General features: G+C 31.4%; 1 protein-coding gene across 1 annotated transcript; it reads left to right on the forward strand.

The window, feature by feature from the left end:
- Positions 1–6,488: 6,488 nt before the first annotated feature.
- LOC117919444 (fimbrin-2-like) lies at positions 6,489–15,753 on the forward strand. The gene is made up of 14 exons (XM_034836649.1): positions 6,489–6,790; positions 6,873–7,049; positions 7,140–7,381; positions 7,469–7,640; positions 8,600–8,638; positions 8,835–8,903; positions 9,017–9,133; positions 10,482–10,693; positions 11,352–11,507; positions 11,894–12,093; positions 12,178–12,335; positions 12,908–13,004; positions 14,692–14,783; positions 15,361–15,753. The coding sequence occupies exons 1-14, from the start codon at positions 6,683–6,685 to the stop codon at positions 15,544–15,546; spliced, it is 2,025 nt and encodes a 674-aa protein (XP_034692540.1). The 5' UTR covers positions 6,489–6,682; the 3' UTR covers positions 15,547–15,753.
- Positions 15,754–22,933: the final 7,180 nt, after the last annotated feature.

The raw sequence follows: 22,933 nt of genomic DNA on the forward strand, positions 1-22,933 counted from the left end.
TCAAAACAATTTTATCCCATTTTTCATGTCATGCAAACAATAATAGTCTTATAACCATTCAAAGATCGAATTAATTATTTTATTAAACTTAAACATGCTTATAAATGTTACAAAATTAATTCAAACATCATCTTAAATATTCAAAAACAAAATTATAATAAGTGATTTAGTTTAAATGTGACACTTAGATTGTATGTGAAGGAATTTAACCTTAGTTTGATTGATCATGACATCCAATTTAGCTTTCCCCTAAATAGAGGGGCGTGTCTTGTCATTCCAAAATCCAGGGGCATTGGGTCAATTCAACCTTGAATGTGGATAGGTTTCTCAGTTGGTTCACCCATGTGCCCATCCACCTTTTTTAATTCACTTTTTCAGAGTAGGGTATAGAAGATGGCTAAAACTTCACTATTTTTGTTCCACCACCAAATCATGGGACATGCTAAAATCCCTAATTAATTAAGATTTGATCATTACTTTTATTATTTTATTCTATAATTTTTACATATTATATTAATATAATATGATATAATACGTCTAATATCTATGTAATGATATGGCAATGTCACATCAATTATCATAATATTTCAACATTAGATTAAAAGGTAATAAATAGATGGTTAATTCTAAATTTAAAAATTAATATAAGAAAATGATCAAGTTGCTTAGGGCATGTTTGGTAACGGTTTTTGAGAACTATTTTCTGTTCTCCACAACCAAAAATGAGGAAATCATGTTTAACAATAAAAAACTATTTTCTATTTTCTGTATTTAAAGAAAAAATAAGATGTTTTTAGATAACATCTTTTAATTATTTTCACTTGTTTTCTAATGGTTGTTTTAAGAAATAATTATACAAATATGTATAGTGATTAAAAATAATACACTTGATATAAAAAGTATTTTAAAAAATATCTAAAATTATTTTTTAAAAAATAGGGTAAAAACATTTTAGATTTACAAACAAATTTTTATTTTACAAAACATCATAAAACAATTTTTAAAAACAGTTTTTTAGAATTGTTTTCGAAAACAGTTTCCAAATAAATCCTTAATCCCTCATGTGAGAAATAATCATTTTAATTTGCTCATTTGATGTAATTAATTAATTATTATTAATTTACATCAAATTTATTGAAGTTAACCCATTTTTATATTCCAAATGCCAATGTAATTTCAATATATTTTTTTTCAAAAAAAAATTGCTTATTTTAAATAATAGTAGTGGCAACACAATTTATGCATGGTCATGTGATAAAAAAACTTGAGAAAATCACAATTAAGGGAAAAAAACCCAATTAGAAGTTTGTAATAATAGAAGAAGATATTATAAGATTAACTTCATTGAAAAATTATTAAGGCTATATTTAGTTCTTGAAAAATAATTGTAAGACCTCAGGTGCACCTACGATGAACACAAGGGGATTTGATGGATGCGACTGCCAACCCTCCGATCTATCAACAATCTCCCCCCAACGACACCCTTGGGGTTCAAACCCGTGATCGCGCCTATGACGAACACAAGAGGAGTTAATGGATGCGATCGCCAACCCTCCAATCTATCAACAATCTTCCCCTAACGACATCCCTGGGGTTTGAAAGGGAGTTGATGGATGCGACCATCAATCCTCCGATTTACCAACAATCTTCCCCCAACAACACCCTTGGGGTTCGAACCCGTGACCTCGGCTCTGATACTACTTGTAGGACCTCATATGCTACTAACTCTTTTAAAAACAATTGCTATTAGGAAAATGATATACCCTAACCTTATAGTGCATTCACTCAAACACCCACGACGAATACAAGGGGAGTTGACGGACGCAATCAACCCTTCGATCTGCCAACAATAATGTGAAAAGAAAAAAATTAAATTTTAATTTAATTCAATATATATATATATATATATTAATTATTTAATTTTTATATAAAAGAAGAAAAATAAGTGAAGTAAGTTTAAAGTAGCATATAAAAAATGATTTATTAATTTTAAATATATATTTATTTATGTTTTACTTTTTTTTTTCTACTTTTCTTTTTTGTTGTCCTTCTCTAACATTTTTCCTCAAATTTTATAAAAATCAAACATAGTTTAAAAGTTTGTGTAGTCTGATACATCTCATTTTAGGAATTTCCCACCATTCCTATTTAATTAAAAATAAAATATAAACAAAAATAAATTTTATCATTATAAATAAAATATTTTAAAACTTCATACATATCAATGAAAGACTCTTTGTTGGCATCTCTCCATAGTATGTTGAAGAACATCGCTTCAAGTATAGACATAATATTAGATATACCAACTCTTATACATTTTACAAGACACTTTTCTAAGTAAAAATAACTTATGGAACATTCTAATCAACTTTGTGACTCACAAAATGGATCAAAAGTGAAGCATCCAAGATTACATTTCAATTGTAAGCATGGAGTTGTGTTGAAAACACCAACTTTTTGGAAAGCAAGCAACATTTCCTTTTGTGGACCTTCTTATGAACTATGCCTAAATCATTCCTCTTCTTGAAATGACACCAGTGTCCTTTTTATTCTACTCAAAAGGTGATCACAAATTTAGAAAGATGCTTTATCAATCACATTGTACTCTATTAGCTTTTTTATTTTAAGAAAAATGATGTGCCTTTTGAAAATACTTGTATTAATTGCCTTCTTTTGTTAATAAAAAAGTCGAATGAGGATTTTTTTTAATGGTATCAAGGAATAATTCTAAGACCTATTGAATTTAGATTTTGGGTCTTTCATGTGTACGACTAAATGTAGATTAGAAAGGTGGTTCTTAGAAAATTTGAGGGAAAATACAACAAGAAGCCAATATCGTATTCTTATTAAAGGACGTTTACTTTGCTTATACTTCGATTCGGTCTTACCCAAACTTTTATATTTCTTGTTTGGATGGATAAGTTTGAGCTTTTATGAATTGAGTCCTCGCCTTTGGGCTCTGAGTACTATAAAATATAAAAGTAAAAAGAAAGTAAAAAGAGGGAAGATTAAAAAAAAGTTTAAAAATCAATAAATTATTTTAATTTATTATTTTAAACTCATTTTACTTATTTTAACTTGTAATATAAAGATTAAATAATTTTTAAATGAATAAAATTTTAACTAGTTTTAAAAATATTTATTTTCTTTGATATTTTCCGTACAATGACCAAATATGATAAAATAATTTTCCTCAACATTTTTTTTCTTAGTATTTTCAGTGAATCAAACATAACCTATATAAAAATACAAAAAAAAAAAAATGATATCCAAGTATAAAAAAATGAGATCTAAATATGAAAAAATAAAATGTACATATAAAGCAATAAAACTATTTTTAAATAGAAAATAATACGACTTTTTTATTGCATGATCCAATCTGATTAGATGATAATTTTTGCTTGGTACCAAAAATTATATTTTTAATATCCTAGGAAATTTTTATATTGAAAAAGTTTCACCCAATCCAAAAAAGTCACATGGTAAAAGAAGTTTCTTTATTTGTAGGTGATTGGTAAACCGACTTAATGACTTAAAATGACTTAATAACTTAATTTAAGTCATTAAGTATGTTTGATAAAATAACTTAATAGTATGATATAAAGTAAAAAGAACAACTTTAAGTAATAAGTCAAAATAATTAACTAATTTTTTAGTCCACCTCCATTTATTCTAGTTACCTTCACGATCTCTTTTATTATTTCACGATCTCTATTGTTATTTGACTTTATTTGTCATAATTATAATTTATGAGGATAAATATATTAATTTGATGATTTAAAATAAATTTTAAATTAATTTTATCGAACAACCTTAATACTTAAAACAAGAATTAAGTAATAAGTTTTAAGTCAATAACTTAAATATAATTTAACTTAAAGTCAACATAAATCATTAAGTAATAAGTATTAAGTTTTACTAAACATCCCATTTGTGTATCAAGGAATGATGTAATATTTTATAATTACTTTTACTTCTTTATACTTTTATTCGATTTATTTTATTTATATAAGAAATTATTTAATATTTGAACCCCCCCAAAATTTCACCTTATAACTATAATCAAAAGTAATAAATTATTTTTAACATAAAGTTTTTGATAATATAAATCTATGTCATGTGATGTGGTATATGTTACAATGGGTTCACATGCACTTGCCAAAATCAAAGTACATGAAAATTCTTAATTTATTTATACCAAATGAGGGAAAGGAAAAAAAAGAAAAAGAAAAAGAAAGAAAAAACCAAACTTCAATAAACTCATTTGATTAACACATGGGGTGTTTTATAATGAAGCCAAACTTGTATAGAGGCATGTGGTCACAAGATTTGTAAAATAAAATTTAAAATAAGGAGAGAGGTCATGAAAATTCATTGGAGAGAAGGCTGTCTTGCTACTTTTTTCAATGACTTTTAAAAGAAGGGTGGTGGGTAGTGAGTGATGACATGAATTGGATCCACTTGCTAATTGTATAAAGGAGAAGCCATTGAGGTAAGATCTTGCACACTTTCACAACATTCCTACATGGAGAGAACAAGGTTTTTCCATGCTAATGAGAAGTCATTATTTGTTGCCAATGAGAAATTATCATCTAATCACATTCATATTGTTATTTTTTAATCTCGATAATGACATCGGTTTTTTTTTTTGTATCTAAATTGCATTTTTTAGCAATTAGGTTTAATTTCTTTATATATTGGTTTCGTTTGTTTGTACTTCAATTTATTTTATTTTGTTTTTATTTTTATTGAATGATTCAATTTTAATTGTACACTGATTAAAAGTTTGATATAAGGCTTGTCTATTAAGCAAAATAATTTGTTTAATTTATCAAGAAAATATGAAAGAAAGTAAATAAAAAAATTTAAAACTTGTATATTTTAAAATTTTCTATTTTTTAATATGAAAAGCGTAAAATAAATAAATTTGAATATATATATATGTAAGTAAATTTATGAAATTTAATCTCCCTTTTACTTATTTTTTTCTTCATTCAATTTTTTAGCTTTAATTTGACTTCATGTGCTAACATATACAATAACTAAATATTTAAGAAAAATTTATTGAATTTTTTTTGGGGGAAATATTTAAGAAAATTTTATTAAGTTAAAATCTATTTTTATTTTGTCTTGTACGTTCAATGAATTCTCTTAATGACTATACAAATTTAGAAAAATATTTAATTTTTATAATATTTATTTAGGCTATGTTTGGTTCTCGAAAAATGTAAGGGAAAATGCGAGGGAAAGAAAATAGAAAGAAAAAATGAAAGGAAAGAAAAAAAGAGGAAAAATAAAAATGGATTTAAAATCAATAAATTATTTTTACATGCTACTTCAAACTCATTTTACTTATTTTCACTTTTCAATATAAAACTTAAATAATTTGAAAATATATAAATTTTTAATATTTTCTTTATTATTTTCTATAAAACAACCAAACATAATAAAATTATTTTCCTTTAACATTTGTATTTTTCGGAACCAAACATTACCTTAGAATAAAACCAACAACTTTTAGTTTAGCTAGTGGAATGTATTGAGATATATAAGCCTCAAAATCCATGTTGACTTCATCAAATCCATTAATATATTTTTTTTCTCAAATGATAATGATTTTTTTTAAAAGTCAATCCTAATTTTTGTGATTTAAAAACAGTTTTTGCTTTTTTGTTCTTAGAAACAAAAAACCATTTTAAAAATTTTTTAGCACTGTTTGGTTATTGTTGCCTAAAAACAATTTTTAAAAACAAAGTAAAATAAAGAACAATTTTTAAAGAATAAGAGGGAGTTATTTTCATCGATTTTTAAAAATAAAAGGAAAATATGAGTGCGTTGGACCATATTTTTTGAAACTTGTTTTTAAGTTAAAGAATAAAAAATAATTTTTGGAACCAAGTTTTAGGAAACGTAGCCAAAACAAGTTTAAGAAAATATGTCCAAACGAACCCTTAATGAAAATATTTTATTTTTCTTATATAATTTATCTTTAACCTTTGTTTGATAATATTTCTATTTGAAATGTTTTTAGTGAAAGTGTTTTATTTAAAAATTCTTTTTGAAAAATCCTATATAATTTTTTTTTTATAGAAAATACTATAAATAATTTTTTAATATTATAAGTGATTTTTAAAAGTATTTCCTCAATTTTGTCAAACACTTGTTTTTTATTTTTAAAATATTTTTTTAATTTAAAAGTGTTTTTTTAGAAACACTACCAAACGGTTAGAGTTTTAAATATTTTAATAAAATTAATAAATACATACAATTTTTAGGGGAGCTTGAATTTTTTATATATTGAATTTTATGGTAGGTTTTAAAAATAAAAAATAAAAAATGAGAGGAGAATGGAAGCCGAGGGTCACAGTAAATAAGGTAAGGAGCGTGGGAGGGAATCATTAACACCAGCACAGAATTAAATTTGAAATAGAGTGAGCTTGAAAGAGCTGTTACGACGGGGACAAAATGGTCATATTTTGAATTCTCAAAACAACTTTGAAAGCTCTGACAGCCACATCCATGTCCCATATGTTCACTCCCCCCCACTCTCTGCTCAACCAAAAGAGATCATCTTCCTTTTCCTTTCCGTTCATTACTCCTCACCTTCCTCTCAAAAATCTTCATCATCTTCTTCTTGTTGCGGATCATTGTCTGAATCTCAATCTATCGATTTGATTTTGGTATGGCTGGTGGTGGTGGAGGTGGAGGTGGTTATTTTGGAGTTCTGGTGTCAGATCCATGGCTCCAGAACCAGTTCACGCAAGTGGAGCTCAGGGGCTTGAAGGCTCATGTGAGAGTTCGGATTAATGTTCATCAACTCTGTCTGGAATTTCAATCTTGAATCTAACTTCTGTTTTTTTTTTTCTTGGCAGTTCATGAGCATGAGGCGAGAGGGCGACAATGGACGGCTCAGCCTCCGAGATTTGTCCTCCAAGATGTCCAGGCTCAAGGTTGTTGGGGAGAATCTGAGCGAGGAGGAGCGCGCTTCGTTTCTCCGAGATTCGTACCAGAACTTGGACGAGGATCTTGATTTCGAGCTCTTTTTGAGGGTAAGACATGGATGTTTGGTTGCTGAGAAAGTGTGGAAAAAGAGAAAGGAATTGTGATTCACTGTTTTTTCCAAACTGGGTTCTTGGCAGGTCTATTTGAAACTGCTAGCTCATGCGAGTTCTAGAGTCGGAAGTGCTGCGAAAAACTCATCCGCATTTCTCAAGGCTGCTACCACCACTTTGCTTCACACGATTAGCGAATCCGAGAAGGCGTCGTATGTTGCACATATTAACAATTACCTTGGTGAAGATAAGTTTTTGAAGCAATATCTTCCCATGGATGCTTCCACCAATGATCTGTTCGAGATTGCTAAGGATGGAGTTCTTCTATGGTGATATTCTTTGTTGTTTTCTTTATTGTGGAGATTAGTCGTTCGGGTTTTTTATTTGATTAAAAGGGTTTTCATTCGATGGTGCAGTAAGCTCATCAATGTGGCAGTTCCCGGAACAATTGATGAACGTGCCATTAACACGAAGAGAGTACTCAATCCTTGGGAGAGGAATGAAAATCACACCCTCTGCCTCAACTCTGCCAAAGCTATTGGATGTACTGTGGTCAATATCGGGACACAGGACTTCATTGAAGGAAGGGTATATTTGCATGCCTTTCCATATATGAATGCTTTGTTTGGGAGTTGAATTTTTGATATCTCGAATGATGTTTTGATGGGTTTTATCGGGTAATATGTCTGGGAAACTGGGCTTCAAGTGTTGAGGTTTATAAGATTCTAGATACCCGAGCTTGTCATGTATCTATTTCAGTGGTTGATCCAATATAGGGTAATTTGTGCTATAAAGGGTATAATTCTTTAGGTAGTATAATGCTAAAATATCCTTTCTCGGGTTCTTTCATTTGGGATTGTGCTGGAGTCTTTGATATTCCAGTTGGCTTAAAGTTCCTTTTCAATTTTGTTTTTACTTTTGGGTCACAATCTTGTTGGCCTTTTCTTTTCTCCTCTGTTTCAGTCTGCACTCTCCACATGTGAAAGCTAGTCGCTGACTTTATTGTTTTTGCATCTGTATATATTTTCTTCTTTAACTCCGTGAATTTCTATGGGTTCTGAATTGTGTTTTGACATGTCAATTGTGGTGGCTTGAACAATTGGATTCCTGTGGACAAGTCTCTATGGCTTTTTCTGCTTGACAACTACATCCCATCTGTATTTAGAACTAGTAATTCCTCAATCTGGCTGTGTAGGATTTGTTCTAAAATGAGCCAAAGTATAAATGGGTCAAAATTTGAAAAGGATCATCCCAAACCCTTCCCATTTATTGCCGTTTAAACCAAGCCAACCTTACTAACTCACTTTTACTATTAGAAAGATACTAAATAATAAACTGGGCTGAACTCGGCTTAAACAAACCCATGAGCCTACCCATACCAATTCATTCTGTTTAAGTAAAAAAGAATCATCTGCTTATCTCTTCTTCTACTTTCTGTTATGCTTCTTGCTGGACCAAATTGAAGTGTAATTATTTGTTAGCCTGGTTTTTTGGTTTTGCTGTTGTCCTTGTCAGGAAAACTAATGCCTTTTTGGTTTTATTTTCAGCGCCATCTTGTGCTTGGTTTAATTTCTCAAATCATCAAGGTAAGATTCTAATGGTTATCAACTTATTTAATCATTTTGTAGATGCTTACTTCTGTGGATTAAATATGAACTATAAGTATTAAAGGGAAGCCTTTTAGGACTTCAAGCCATTAAGTTAAAACTGAATGCAGACTGCATATCCATCTTTACTTTGGATCTGGGTGAGTTTTGATCCTTGTAATGTGTTTCTTTACAGATTCAACTTTTAGCTGATCTCAACTTGAAGAAAACACCTCAGTTGGTGGAGTTGGTTGATGATAGTAAGGTGAAGATATTTCTTCCAAATAGAAGTTACTGGTTCTTAGCTACTGGCTTAAAGGGTTTTATATGAATAATTTCTAGTATAAACATGATTTCAATTATATTGAAAATCAACAGGATGTGGAGGAGCTGATGAGTCTACCACCAGAGAAGATCTTACTTCGGTGGATGAATTTTCAACTGAAGAAAGCAGGATATAAGAGAATAGTTACAAACTTCTCTACTGATGTGAAGGTAAAAATGAAATTAAGTTTTAAGTGTTTTTAATTTTTTTTTTCTGTGGTTAATTTGTTTTGCTTGTATCTGCCTTCTCTTTCATGTATTTTATAAACCTTTGACATTTCAAAATCAATGAAAGAAAAAGGTATTGACCTCTGTAGAAAAAGCTTGTCCTATTTCCTAGTGTTCAGTGCTAAATATAACTCAAACTCTGTGCAGTATATTGGATTCTTCAGCCACTCTGAATAAAATCAAACTAAGTATTAATGCCATTCTGTGTCGTTTGAGCTATAACAGAAAGGCTTCTAAAATTCTTCTAGATTGAATATAGCATGAAGGCTAAAACACTGTCTAGTTTTATAAGTGCCTGATTGACCTCACCATGTTTATGCTAAAGAATGCACTATGATTATTAACTAAAAGGTAAACTGTCTTCTACTGGATAAAGAAGATAATAGCACCATATTTTTCTTTAGCTCTAAAATCTTTGCATCTTGGAATTTGATATTTGCTTTGTAGAAGTATCATTAATTAATGGCGCTAGTTTCTAGTAATAGCTGCAGCACTTTTAACTGAAGATTTGGTTCTGTTGCTGCCAGTTTCCACCTAGGATGCTGGATCCATCCATTGCCAAAATAAGGATTGTCATCTTCCTTACCATTACCAATCTGAACAGTGTAGTTCTTGTCTATCATGTGGACTTGGGAGACATGTGATGATTGTTGTGAATGTTGGTCTAGACATCTGATATGTCAAAGTCCCAGATCTTGGGACAATAACACTATTAGGCTATCAGTGTCCATATTATTTGTCTTCTTTACCTACTATGATATAGCTTGTTTTTTATATGTTGGTGCATTTTAAAAAATTCATGATATAGAAAAAACATATTAAGATATTCTAATTTAAATGAACTCTTAATACAGTAGGGATATGTTCATCTCTTCTTTTGCTGGATAACCTTGTTGGTTAGTTATATAACTGATAGTAAAATTTAAAATTGTTAAGAAATTAAAATTTTAACACTATTTTTTGTCATATTTATGATAATGCTTTCCATGATATGCCTCTTTTTGTTCTTATTTTGGTTATTATTGTTGGTCATTTGTTCTTTGTTCTGGCTTGCAGTGTAGCCATGTAGATGCTCCATAGTTGTATATTGGAAATGCAAGACTATGTTCTATATTTACTTTTCTTTGTTTTCAAGAGTTAAATTCAGATTCTTCCCTATATATTTCAATAATGAAAAGACCAACAATTTGGTTTAATGGTGTCTTGTATTATTTTTTTGAACTGTGTATATTTTTGCTGTCTATTCTCTAGATGATTCCAGTTGTTTACAAATTATATGCTTGAACTGCAGGATGGAGAGGCATATGCTCACCTCTTAAATGTGCTTGCACCTGAGCATAGCAATCCATCTACATTATCTGTGAAAGATCCTTTAGAAAGGGCAAAGTTAATTCTTGAACATGCAGATAGGATGGGTTGCAAGAGATACTTAACCGCAAAAGATATTGTGGAAGGTTCTCCAAATCTTAACCTTGCTTTTGTTGCACACGTTTTTCAACATAGGTGAGGATGGATCCTTTTATGAGCAGTTAGTTCCATTTAAATATTTACTCTTGGATTTTGAGTTGGATATAAACCTCTATGAGGTTTCATAATCTTCAAGTTGCAAGCACATTGTGAATCCTGTACAAATATTTGTTTATTCAATTTAGTGTTAGAAAAACAGTAGACATTGATTCATCTGTGTTTCTACTGAATCTCTGTTCAACTTTTAACTCTCTCTCTCTCATGCACATGCTCTTTACTTACTTTTTATGGAATTATTGCTATGTAAAACCAAAATAAATATACATATTAACTTGATAGCCATTGAAATGATAGTGTTCATTGTTTCTATGTCATAAGGCTCTTAAAATGGAAAAGGTATACTTTTAGTCTTGACATATCTAGTTTAGCATAATAAGTATTTCATCTTAGAGTTGTATGTTCATGTATGAAGAATGAAGCCTGTTGACTAGCCTTTTGTGTACTTGTTAGGGTTGCCAAATTGCCTGTAATGTTAAGTTTTAACTTTTAACTCATGTAGAGGGGTTGTTAATGGGAAATTGTTGCACATTTTAATGTTCCTCTGTTTAAACACTGTTGATTCATACATTTTCTTTCATACGTATCTCCCATTAAGAGTTCATTGATGTCATACCTAACTTCTATTTGCATGTAGGAATGGGCTCTCAACCCAAGCGAAACAGATATCTTTTCTTGAAACTTTACCGGATGACACCCAAATCTCTAGAGAAGAGAGAGCATTTCGCTTTTGGATAAATAGTCTTGGAAATTCAACATATATCAACAACGTTTTTGAAGATGTGAGAAATGGGTGAGTGCAGTTCTATTAGAGTATATTGTCTCTACTCCTGTAATCATAAGTAATTTATATCATAATATTTTTTCCTGACTTTTAAATTACAAATAAAGAATACGGTTTTTCCATCACAATTCTGACTTGATATTTAAGGTTCATTATCAAATTTTCTGGTTAACATCCAACAGAAGCCCAAATTTTAACAGTTCTTCTAAGTATTGGAAAATATGTGTTTGGAAGATTGGAACTTGCTCAGATATTATTATTTTGAAAATTTTGCAATGGCTTGAACTGAATTGAAGGATTTCCAAATTTAAGCTCACTTGCTAAAGGACTTGATTTTTGTTATTCATTTTTTACCCTCATCCTTAGGCTGAAGTGTTATCTCTGTCTTTCTGCAGGTGGGTACTTTTAGAGACTCTTGACAAGGTGTCTCCAGGGATTGTTCATTGGAAGATTGCAACTAAGCCTCCCATTAAAATGCCATTCAGAAAAGTAGAAAACTGCAACCAAGTTGTAAAGATTGGGAAACAATTAAAGTTTTCCCTGGTTAATATTGCTGGAAATGATATTGTACAGGGAAACAAGAAATTAATATTGGGTATGTTGTCTAACATTTCTTTTGCCCTATATATTAGATACCAACTTGATTATCTGAACAAAAAATGTTGGCCTTGCTCTTCAGCTTATTTATGGCAATTGATGCGATTCAACATCCTCCAACTTCTAAAGAACTTGAGGTTTCATTCCCATGGGAAGGAAATCATTGATGCTGATATTCTTGAATGGGCTAACAGCAAAGTGAGAAGTTTGGGAGGTCAAAGTCACATGGATAGTTTTAAGGTATTATTCCTAGAACTGCTTTTTTATCTATATCTATCTATCTATCTATCCATCTATCCATATATGTATATCATTCACCCTTGAAGTCCAGTCTTGGCTCTTTGGGTTTCAAATCCAAGGCCTACTATGTGGAAAAGACAGTAAAAGTGATGCTTTCTGAGTCCTTTTGTTCGTAAGAAGAAGGCCTATTGATTCTTTTACATACATTGCTCTATTGAGTTAAGGTTGGTGGACTGGATGCCTCTTATCATGCAAGCTTAATTTTGTATAGTTCCTTAGGTAAAATTTAGGGTCAGTTTTCATATATTCTTAAGCATCATAAGAGACTTAAGTTATGATTGGATGAATATTACATTATTACTAAAAGTTTAGAGCCAGTTTTAAAAAAGGATTCAGATAAATATATCTTTTATTTCAGGTGTTTCTGAATTTCTCCTATCGGTTGAGTTTGATCACATTTATATCCAAGTTTGATGATTGATGTTCTATTTTAAGTCACTAGTTCGATTTTAATGAATAAGAGTTTCTTAGATGGCAATCAAGTTCATGTTGTTGTTACTTTAATTTCACAGGATAAGAGTTTGTCAGATGGCATTTTTTTCCTTGAGCTGCTTAGTTCTGTGCAGCCTAGAGTTGTAAATTGGAGTCTTGTTACGAAAGGACAAACTGGTATGATTTCTTCTATTTATATATGGTCGTTCTTGAATTAGTTATACTCAAATTGGTTGTGTTTCATATTTCTTAGAAATTTTCATCATATTATTCTTGACATTTGAGTGAGTTTATGTTCGTATACACCTGAAATTCTTGATTTTCATGTAAATAAAATACTGGCTGATACTTTTGAACAATTGTAGACTTGTTTTTCACTTCAGTCTACTGTATCCTATAACTTAATTTTAATTTTAATTTTCTGTCTGATCTTAACTTTAATGTATTGTTGCTTTGAATTTTAGGGTTTTTAGAAATGGAAGAAAGAAAAGAACAGGGAAAAAGAAACAAAAGGAACAGAAAAATAAGACAAAGGAGAGAGCTACAAGATTTTCTCCTCAACTTTATTATTTATGGATAATTGACTTTTTAAGAATAATTTTTCTTCCTAATTCTGCTAACCTGATGGCCTTTTTAAGAGATTTATCATTAACTACTATTGAGGAATATGTGCATGCATATTTGGTATTGAATGAACCACATCTAGATGACCTTATTTAAAAGATTGTCACTATAAATCACAGGTCAGCTATCTGAAATTTTCAGTCATCCAAAAAACATAAAAAGGATATATGATCCTGCTCCTCTCTTACATATACGACCAAGGTGCCTCTGTGTATATCTCACAGTAATCTATTGAACCCAGGAATAATAGCTTGCTCAAGTCATCTACTTGTGTAAGTAAAAATTGGCAAACAGCAGGTCATTTTTCTGTTACTATTTGTCTCTTGCTCAAATTTTAAATTTCAAATTGGGATGAGTATAAAGTTCCCTTGATTCTGGTTGCATAAATATGCCATATGCCCTTTTTTCCTGCAAGAAGATGGTGAGGTGAGTTAATAAACAGTTTCAGCAGATTATGATGAGGTGCTCATGCTGAAAGCATAGCCTACATAGGTGTGCTAAACTAGCATTAACCCCAAAAGCTTAAGCTTGTACAAAATGAGAAAACAATTGATATCAATCTGTCTTATAGCTAAAGCCTGGTCTGACATGTGGCCTTCTCACACTGGTTTAAATACAAAAAAGAAAAAGGGAGAGGGAGAGATTCCAACTGGTACCAGGTTAAACCATCCATTACCTGAAATCTGATGCTTGTAAGGATTGGGAATAAGAATAGATATCAAGCTGGCACAGTTGGCCTCATCAATGAGAGAAGAGTCTGATCCCCATGATACAATCTGGCTTATCTTATAGTCCTAATCTTATCTTGGATCCTTGAATGTTCCCACCCTTGTCTAACAAGCCCGCCTGTACTCTACATTTAAGGTGCTTCTAGAGCCAATAGTACTTGGCTTAAATATTCTACTGAGCTGTTTGTAGACTAGTTGCTTCTGAGTCTCAGACATGGTTTTAAGATTTGGAAACTAGTTGCATGTGCTGGATAAGTTGTCCTTAGTTGGTTGCTTCAGTAGTCTTTTAAATAATGGCAACAATTTTATGAGTGTTGTAAAGGAGTCATAGAAAATCCCTCTTTCTATAGGGGCTCATCTCCTCCTTGAGTGCGAGTTTGAATTTCAACTCATCTTGATCTTGACCATTAATATTATTTTATTTTATTTTATTTATTGGGTTAATTTGAATTTAACATCATGTCAGAAAGTGATTATTCTGTTTTTTCCCTCCAAATTCGGGGGCAATGTAGATGAGGAGAAAAAGATGAATGCCAGCTATATCATCAGTATTGCAAGGAAACTTGGATGTTCAATATTTTTGCTTCCTGAAGACATCACAGAGGTATGTATATATGGGATTATCACCGTACTTATATATTAAAGCGTATAGAAAATTTCTACACAACTGCAGTATCACCATCCACATAAATGGTGGTATAAGAACTAGGTGGAAGAAATTCAACTGGATTTCTCATATTTAGAACAGTGATGGCTGGAAATGAAAATGAAAATGACCATTTAAGCTCTAATGAGCCCATTTAAGCTCTAATGAGTTCACTTAAGCTTTCCACACCATTTGGTTTGTGAACCCAAAATGAAGAACTAGGTGGATGGAATTCAACTGGATTTCTTGTATTTAGAACACTGATGTCTGGAAATGGCAATGAAAATGACCGTTTAAGCTTTAATGAGGCCACTTAAACTTTCCACACCATTTGGTTTATGAAATCTTAGCCTGTATCACCTCTATATGGCCAAACATGAAGAAAATCATCTCATAAGGTTGTTAGATACTTAAGCCATTAGACTATAGGCTCACAATGTACATCAAACTGACTTCAGCTAAAGCCTTTTAACAGAGGTGTATCTATTTTCCCTTTTTTTTCCTCCCAATCTTATACCTAGCTGAACTTCATCAGGTAAATCAGAAGATGATCCTCACACTGACAGCAAGTATCATGTACTGGTTTCTGAAACAACCTGTTGAAGAAAGACCATCTGGAGCTTCAGATAGTGAGAATGGGAGCCAATCTGAGACAATCTCAAACTCGACAATGGATGACACTGCTTCGGAGTCATCAATAGAAGAGAATGGGACTAGATGAATAGGTGTTTCCTGCAGAACTTTTGCTAAAGTTCTATAGATTCTTTCCCCCTCTTGATTTGTTTTCTTCTTTCTTGGATTCAAATTTGATGTTGAAGATCAGTGTATGGCATTGATACATGTATTTCTGAAGCAAATTTTGCTAAAAGCATATATGCATATGTGAATAGTGTTTTTTCTTTTTCAAAAATATATTTGTACTTGTATTTATTTTGTTTGATCTATGACTACAATTTTTGCTGATTCTTCATAGTTTCTCTGTAGAAAGATGAGCTCTTGAGGCTCATAACTCTCTAATCACAATAATCTTTTGAGTCTACAGAATAACCTTTCCATTGGCATTTGTGAAACATAGAGTTCTGCAACATGGGTGGAGTGAGCCCAATCCAACCCAAGAAAACACTAGAATGTTGTATAAAGCTCATTGGAGGTGTGATGGAACTTCAACAGAAGAAATATTTGAACATCTGAAACAACAATGTTCAAATACTTTCTATTGTAGAATGCATAATAATATGTAGTACAACATCCTTGAGAAGCATCATATTCCAATGCATTCATGTTTAACTACTGGTCATCCCTGTTCTTCATATAGCTCAAATGATCCTAAATGTAATAATTATACAAATTGTTAAAATAATTTGCCTGCCCACTGCCCTCACCCCCACCCCCTCCAAGAAATAATTTCACTTGCTTTCTTGTGGATTATAGTGAGGTGTCACCTTTCTTTCTAGTAAGCATTTATATAAATATAATTAACCTCATTTATGATATATTCAGTGTATAAAATATATTACTCTTTCATGCATTGAAATTTAGGCACTATTTACCAAAGATAATGTAAAACAATATTTTACTGGTGTTCAAAATAATGAGTCAACTATCTAAGTGGAGTTCACTCATTTCCAACAGCCATTATGACAATTTTTATTATTTACTCTGAATGAATTCGAAACATAAAAATTTATAAAAATAGCTTAAAACCCCAAATGAATGTTTTAACTAATATCGTTGTCATTACAAAAGATGTAAAGAGAATTTTAGAAATTATAATCTTAACATTTTCATTAAGAATGATGAATATTTATATATAAATACATTTGAATTATACAATAATTCAAACCCTATCTCCTACTCTAATTCAAACTAATAATAGAGTGTTATTCTACTTCAAACTCTATATCTTATTCTAATTCAAACTAACAATAGATAAAGACTAATATATAAGTTAAGGATAAACGTTAAATTTCTTTAATATGCCCCCACAAGATGGGGCTCTGACAGGAGAGTCCAATCTTGCTTGGTGAGCGCATCGACTAATTGATTATTGAAGAAGACATGAACTTCATGAAGAGCATCACTTTGAACTTGTTCACAAATGAAGTGATAATTTAATACATGTTTCATGCGAGAAAGAAAGACTGGATTGGAGCATAAATGAGTAGTACCAATATTATAGCAGTAGATCACAAGTATGTGAGAAACATAAACACCAAGTTTAGTAAGAAAGGAACATACATAATGTTATTCAATAGACGTACTATGATGATTCCTCCAAACAATCACAAGCTTATTGTTAAATGTCTTTTCTATTACGAAGACTATGGGCCTTTTCCAGAAGTCTATTGAAAGCAACAAAATGATATTTTGCTTTAGTAGAAGAACGTATAACATTTTGCTTCTCGGAACTCCATGAGATAGGCTTGTGGTCAAGGTAGATGATGTAAGCACTTATAGATGTGAAGTCATCTTTATTACCTGCCTAACCTACATAAGAAAAGGCATGAAGTGAGAAGGAGAAGTCATAATGAATTACCACACCATGATAAGATGTGCCACAAAGATATTGAAGAAGTTGTTTGACGACATTCTAGTGATCACTAGTAGGATGATGCATAAATTGTGAGAGTTTATTCAATGCAAAAACGATATTAAGCTAAGTGTGAGAGAGATGTTGAAGATTGCCAATAGTAGTCTGATTCTCTCTTGGATCAGAGAGGGTTGTACTAGTGTGGATTTCAATAGTTGGATATATAATAAGTGCTGCGGTGATTGGTTTGGTATCTGACATGTGAGTTCAACCTAAAAGATCTCTAATATATTGATGTTGAGGGAAAAATATCCATGATGATGTTGTGTGACTTTAACACTAAGAAAATAAGAGAGGGACTCGAGATCCTTGAGGGAGAATTGTTGGGCAAGAGTTAAGATGAACTACTGCACAACACATCATTGTCACCTGTAATGAAAATGTCATCAATATTAACAAGGAGATAGACCATGATACCACCAATATTGAAGACAAATATTGATGTGTCAACATGGGAGTTGGTGAAGTAAGAGGTGATAAAAACTAACAAAGCTCATGATATCAAGTATGTGATGCTTGCTTGAGACCATATATAGCTTTACGTAATTTGAAAACATGATCGGGAAGATCACGATCAATGAATCTTAGTGGTTAAACCATGAAAACATATTCAAGTGGCCTCAATGAAAACATTGTTAACATTTAGTTGGCATAGAGACCAACCACAACTGATTGCAATATTGAGAACAAGGTGTGTAGTGGTGGGTTTGACAATAAGACTAGATAATCAACACTCGGCTGTCGCGAAATCATTTGGCAATAAGTTGTGTTTTTTTACTTATCAACAAAATTATCAGGTGAATGCTTAGTGTGAAATATCCACTTACACCAAACGATATTGTGCTTTGGTTCTGGGAGGACAAGTTCATATGTACCATTTCGAATAAGAGCATCATACACTTTTAACATAGCTTGACGCCATTTAGGATCTTTGAAGGTTTGGGTAGTGGTGCTAGGTTCAAGATCATCGAATAAAGAGATTCGACCTAAAGGTTAAGTTTTGGAATGAGTTTTTGAATGTTGTTTTGGGAGCGGGCAATAATAACTCAAGGTGAAAAAAGATGTGGGGGTGAATAAGGAGTTGGGGATGCAGATTGTTTAGTTGGTGGCGAATTTGCACATTAAGGGGAGTCGAACAATGAAACTATAGGGTTTAGTGGTGGAGACGACATACGGGGCACTGAGGAAGGTAAAATTGGGACATTAAACATGAAAGGGGAGGAGAAGCTAGTAAGATAAGGTGCTTGATTACGAACAATTGACGAGAGGTGTAAATTTTGGAGGAAAAAGGATTTAGGCAGAAATAGACACTTTGGGTGAGAAAATAACCTAGAAAGACACATGGTGTGGAGCGAGGTGCTAGTTTATGTGGAGATATGTATGAAGATGAGAATAACATAGACAACCAAAGACATGAAATTTGGAGTAGTTTGGGTAAGATCTAAAATTTTTTGCATATGGAGAAGAAAGATGAAGCGTGAGAGTTGGCATGCGATTAATGAGATTGACAATAGTAGAAAAAACATATGACCAATATGAGAGAGGCATGACAACATGAGAGAGAAAAGACATACCTGTTTCAACAATATGATGATGATGTCGTTTAGAATACACATTATGTCTAGTGTGTGTGAATGACTAGTGAGATGAGAAATACAATTAATTGCTAAGAAAATAGTAAGGGCTTAATATTCCCCACCATTGTTAGAGAAAAGTGTGAGGATTTTTTTATTAAAATTTTTGTCGATAAGTGCTTTGAATAGAATAAAAACATTAGAAACATGAGATTTTTGTTTGAGAGGATAAAACCAAATGTATTTTGTAAAGTGATCAATAAAGATAACATAGTATTTGAAATCGACTAACGAATGAATAAGAGAGGTCCACATATTAGTAGATATTATTTCAAGAGGTTGAGAAGAAACAATTGAAGAAATAGAGAATGGTAATCTGTGACTTTTATTGCATTGACAAACATTATAATTAAAAGATAAAGATAGATGACTCGATAAGTCTTAAATTAAAGCTAGAGACTATGTGCCTACGAATGTAAGATAATGGGTGTCCTAATCTATGATGCCACTCAGACAAAGTGGTCTTGACACTTGAAAAAACAATTAAAGGAGAAGACTTGATAGAGAAAACCAGCCACTCGTACATGCCATCTTTAGTCTAACCCTGTAAAAGGATTGCTCTCGTGTGTAGATCCTTCACATGAAAAGTAGAGGATGAGAATGTGATTAATGCATTATTAGATTTGCAAAATTGGGAGATAGACATAAGGTTATTTTTCATGGTAGGAACACAATAGACATTATTTAAAGAAAATGTATGAGAAGGTGTAGAGAGAGAATGAGAACTAATTTGGGTGATAGGAAAGCCTATGCTATCACCGATCATAGTGTCATTAGAGCCATCATAAAGAGTATGAATGGAAAGACTGCTTGAGTTAGAAGTGACATGGTACGATGCTCTATTATCAAGAAGCAAACTGAGAGTGTTGGAGTTGTTTTTTAAACGGAAAACAAAATAAGAAATAAAACCCCTCTAAACATGTCTTTGAAAAGCCGAATCTAAGTTCGAGGGTTAGGTTTCCTATTTGAAATGTACTATGATAAGCCATAACACCCCTCTAAACCCTAATAACATGTTTTACTAATTAAGTTGAGATAATTATGACAATTGGTCAATCAATCATGGATACCAAGAATCTAAGTAAATAAACTAAGCAAGAATGATAATCAAATGAAAACATATCAAGAGAATAATTGCATACGTCATACATGTCAATAAAAACAAACAAACAGGAAAATAAAAAAACGCACCTTATTAGCAAGCTAAGCGCTTTCATAAAACAACAAAGATTAGCTCATGAACATATCATATCACAAGTCCCATAATATACAAAATGCACCTCAAAATGAATACACAATAATCAAGCTTGAAGAAAAGTAATCATTATTACACCCTCAAAATGAATTCAAATAAAATATCAAAAAGGAAAATAAGACATAAAAGAAGAGTCATTTATCATATACAATATATCTACAATGTGAGTTAGTAATCAAATAAGCTCACACAAATATTCATAAGGAGGTTGAAATGTTAAAAACATGTAAAATAATTGGCAATAAGGCATAACAGGGACACAATAAATACTTAGAATTTTTCTCCTAAAAAAAAAAAACCTTTTGCCTATCTTTTCTTTTTCAAGACTTCACATTTCCTTCTCAAGATGCCTCTCTATTTATTCAAGAATAATTGGTGGAAACCCTATTCTCCTTCTCCAATGGTAGCCCTCAATTTCCAAGAACCCAAAATCCATGTGCCTCTTCTCAATGATGTAATCCTCTCTTTAGGCTAATCCTGTACATGAACCTTGTCAAAATTTTCTCCTTGATAACAATTGGTATAGAAAAAGTTGTCAACAGACAAATTGTAGCCATTTCTTTTATCTTTCCATATCTTTAAGAATCACCTTATTCCGATATTTGTAGCGAAAGTGGTACCCAAAATACTGAAACCTATTTAACATATAATGAAAAATCTCACCCGAACTTTATCACAAAATTTACTCCTTGATAACAATTGATTTAGGAAAAGTTTTCTTAAGAATCGTATCCCTTTCTTTTAGCTTTCCATAACTTCAAGAATCAACTTATTCCAATATGTATAAGGAGAGTTATGGCTAAAATACTAAAACCTGTTCAACATATGATGGGAAAGCTCTCCTATTCTCTCTCAATCTCCATGGTAATCCATGAGTGTGTTCTCTTAGAGTCATATGGTAGCTCGTGGACTTTTGCAACTCTCAATGGAAATACGTGGACTCAAGAGAATCCCTCCAAAATCAAACTCCCAAAATTGTCCACTAGAGAGAATCCCTTAAATTTCTAACTTTCCAAAACCATGCATCAAGATAATTTTTCTTTCTTTAAACTTCCAATTTCCAACTTTCCATCTCCATTCCCCCTTGTCCTCCATCACCATGAGAGTCTTTTTTTCTTCAAATTCCTATGCAACTAAGTATACTTAAAGATTCATTCCTTAATTCAAACTTTCTATCTAAAAAAACAATGTAGTCATATATTCCATTTCAAAGAATTCTATTTCCAAAAAGTTTTCCCTTTTCCTTTTTAGAGCCCTCCCAATTTCAAAATCCAAAGAAAAATCTGGATTTGAAAATCCAAAGAAAAATCTCAAAGACCATGTACAATCTCTAACTCTCAATCTCAAAAATCCAAACTCAAGCTCCAAGCACATGCCATCTACTTAAAAGCATCCTAAAATGCATCTAGATAAACTATCTTAAAATGCACCTAGATGAACTAACTTAAAATGTACCTAAATGTAATGAATTAAAACACAACTAAGATGAGTTATCCTAAAGTGCAACTAAGTGAACTAAACCTAAAATGTAACTAAGTGAAACTAAAGTATATCTAAGTGAGTTGAACTAAAGTGCATCTAAGTAAGTCAAACTAAAATGCATCTAAGTGAGCTAAATAAGCTATGCTAAACATGCAATTAAGAATTAGAATCAATCATGTAATAATAAAAAAAAACAAATACAAACTCAAAAATTAAGATCACATGCAATCACAATCAAAAATAAAATATGAACTTAAAATTAAAAATCACTCATGCACTAAAAATTAAAAATCAATCATACTCTAAAAATCGAATACCAAACCAAAGTTTATCATCACTTAAAAACATGCAATAAAAAACAAAAACAAACCTAAAGCACTAAAAACAACAAAAACCAAACAAAAGAAAGACTCACTAGAAAATAGACTCCTAAACTAGAACTAGAGTCACTAAAAAGGAAAACAAAACAAAAAAAAAAAAAACAAAAAAAAAAAAACAACACACTAGGGATCTATATCACCTTCCAAGATATATCTTTAAAAGAAGTCCAAACATAGTGATAAGGTGAGTAACAATGGACCACCAATGAAGACATAATAAAAGCTCAAAAATGGATCTTAAGTGTACAATAAGGGATCGAAAGATGAAAGAAGGCAAACATTGGATAACATGTGCCAAAATGATAAAATAGAGGGTCTAAGAATACACTTGGCCTTTTGATATGCTTTAGCCAACTATGATATATATCTTTTTTTTTCCTACGTGGATTATTTTTTAGGGATATTAGGAACAAATTCTTGAATTACCCATTTCAACTTTTCTGATATGAGAACTAGGTCTAGTTTTTTTTTCCTAATCCACATAGTTAAGTCCAACAAAATTATGACTTATAAGAATGAGATTAATTGGATTATATAACATGATTGTTGTAATAGAAAATAAACCATTCATTAAAATATTGAGTACTCACATAAAGTAAGAATAATTTTTTTTTTAGCAAAAATATATATCCTTTTGCAAGGTAACCTAGCATCTTAAAAATTAAGCATGGGTAGGTCATGATCATATTACTAGGTCTCAAATTCATCTTCTTGCATTAATCAATCTCAAGGCAAGATTGACATATCTAATCAATTTAGCCATTGGA

This window comes from Vitis riparia, chromosome 7 (assembly GCF_004353265.1).
Source record: "Vitis riparia cultivar Riparia Gloire de Montpellier isolate 1030 chromosome 7, EGFV_Vit.rip_1.0, whole genome shotgun sequence".
Classification (NCBI taxonomy): domain Eukaryota; kingdom Viridiplantae; phylum Streptophyta; class Magnoliopsida; order Vitales; family Vitaceae; genus Vitis; species Vitis riparia.

Excerpts from the sequence above, each read along its gene's own strand:
- LOC117919444 (XM_034836649.1), top strand. The coding sequence starts at position 6,683 with ATGGCTGGTGGTGGTGGAGGTGGAGGTGGTTATTTTGGAGTTCTGGTG. Across the intron at positions 10,694-11,351 it reads GCACACGTTTTTCAACATAG|GAATGGGCTCTCAACCCAAG; the intron begins GTGAGGATGGAT and ends ATTTGCATGTAG. Across the intron at positions 11,508-11,893 it reads TTTGAAGATGTGAGAAATGG|GTGGGTACTTTTAGAGACTC; the intron begins GTGAGTGCAGTT and ends GTCTTTCTGCAG.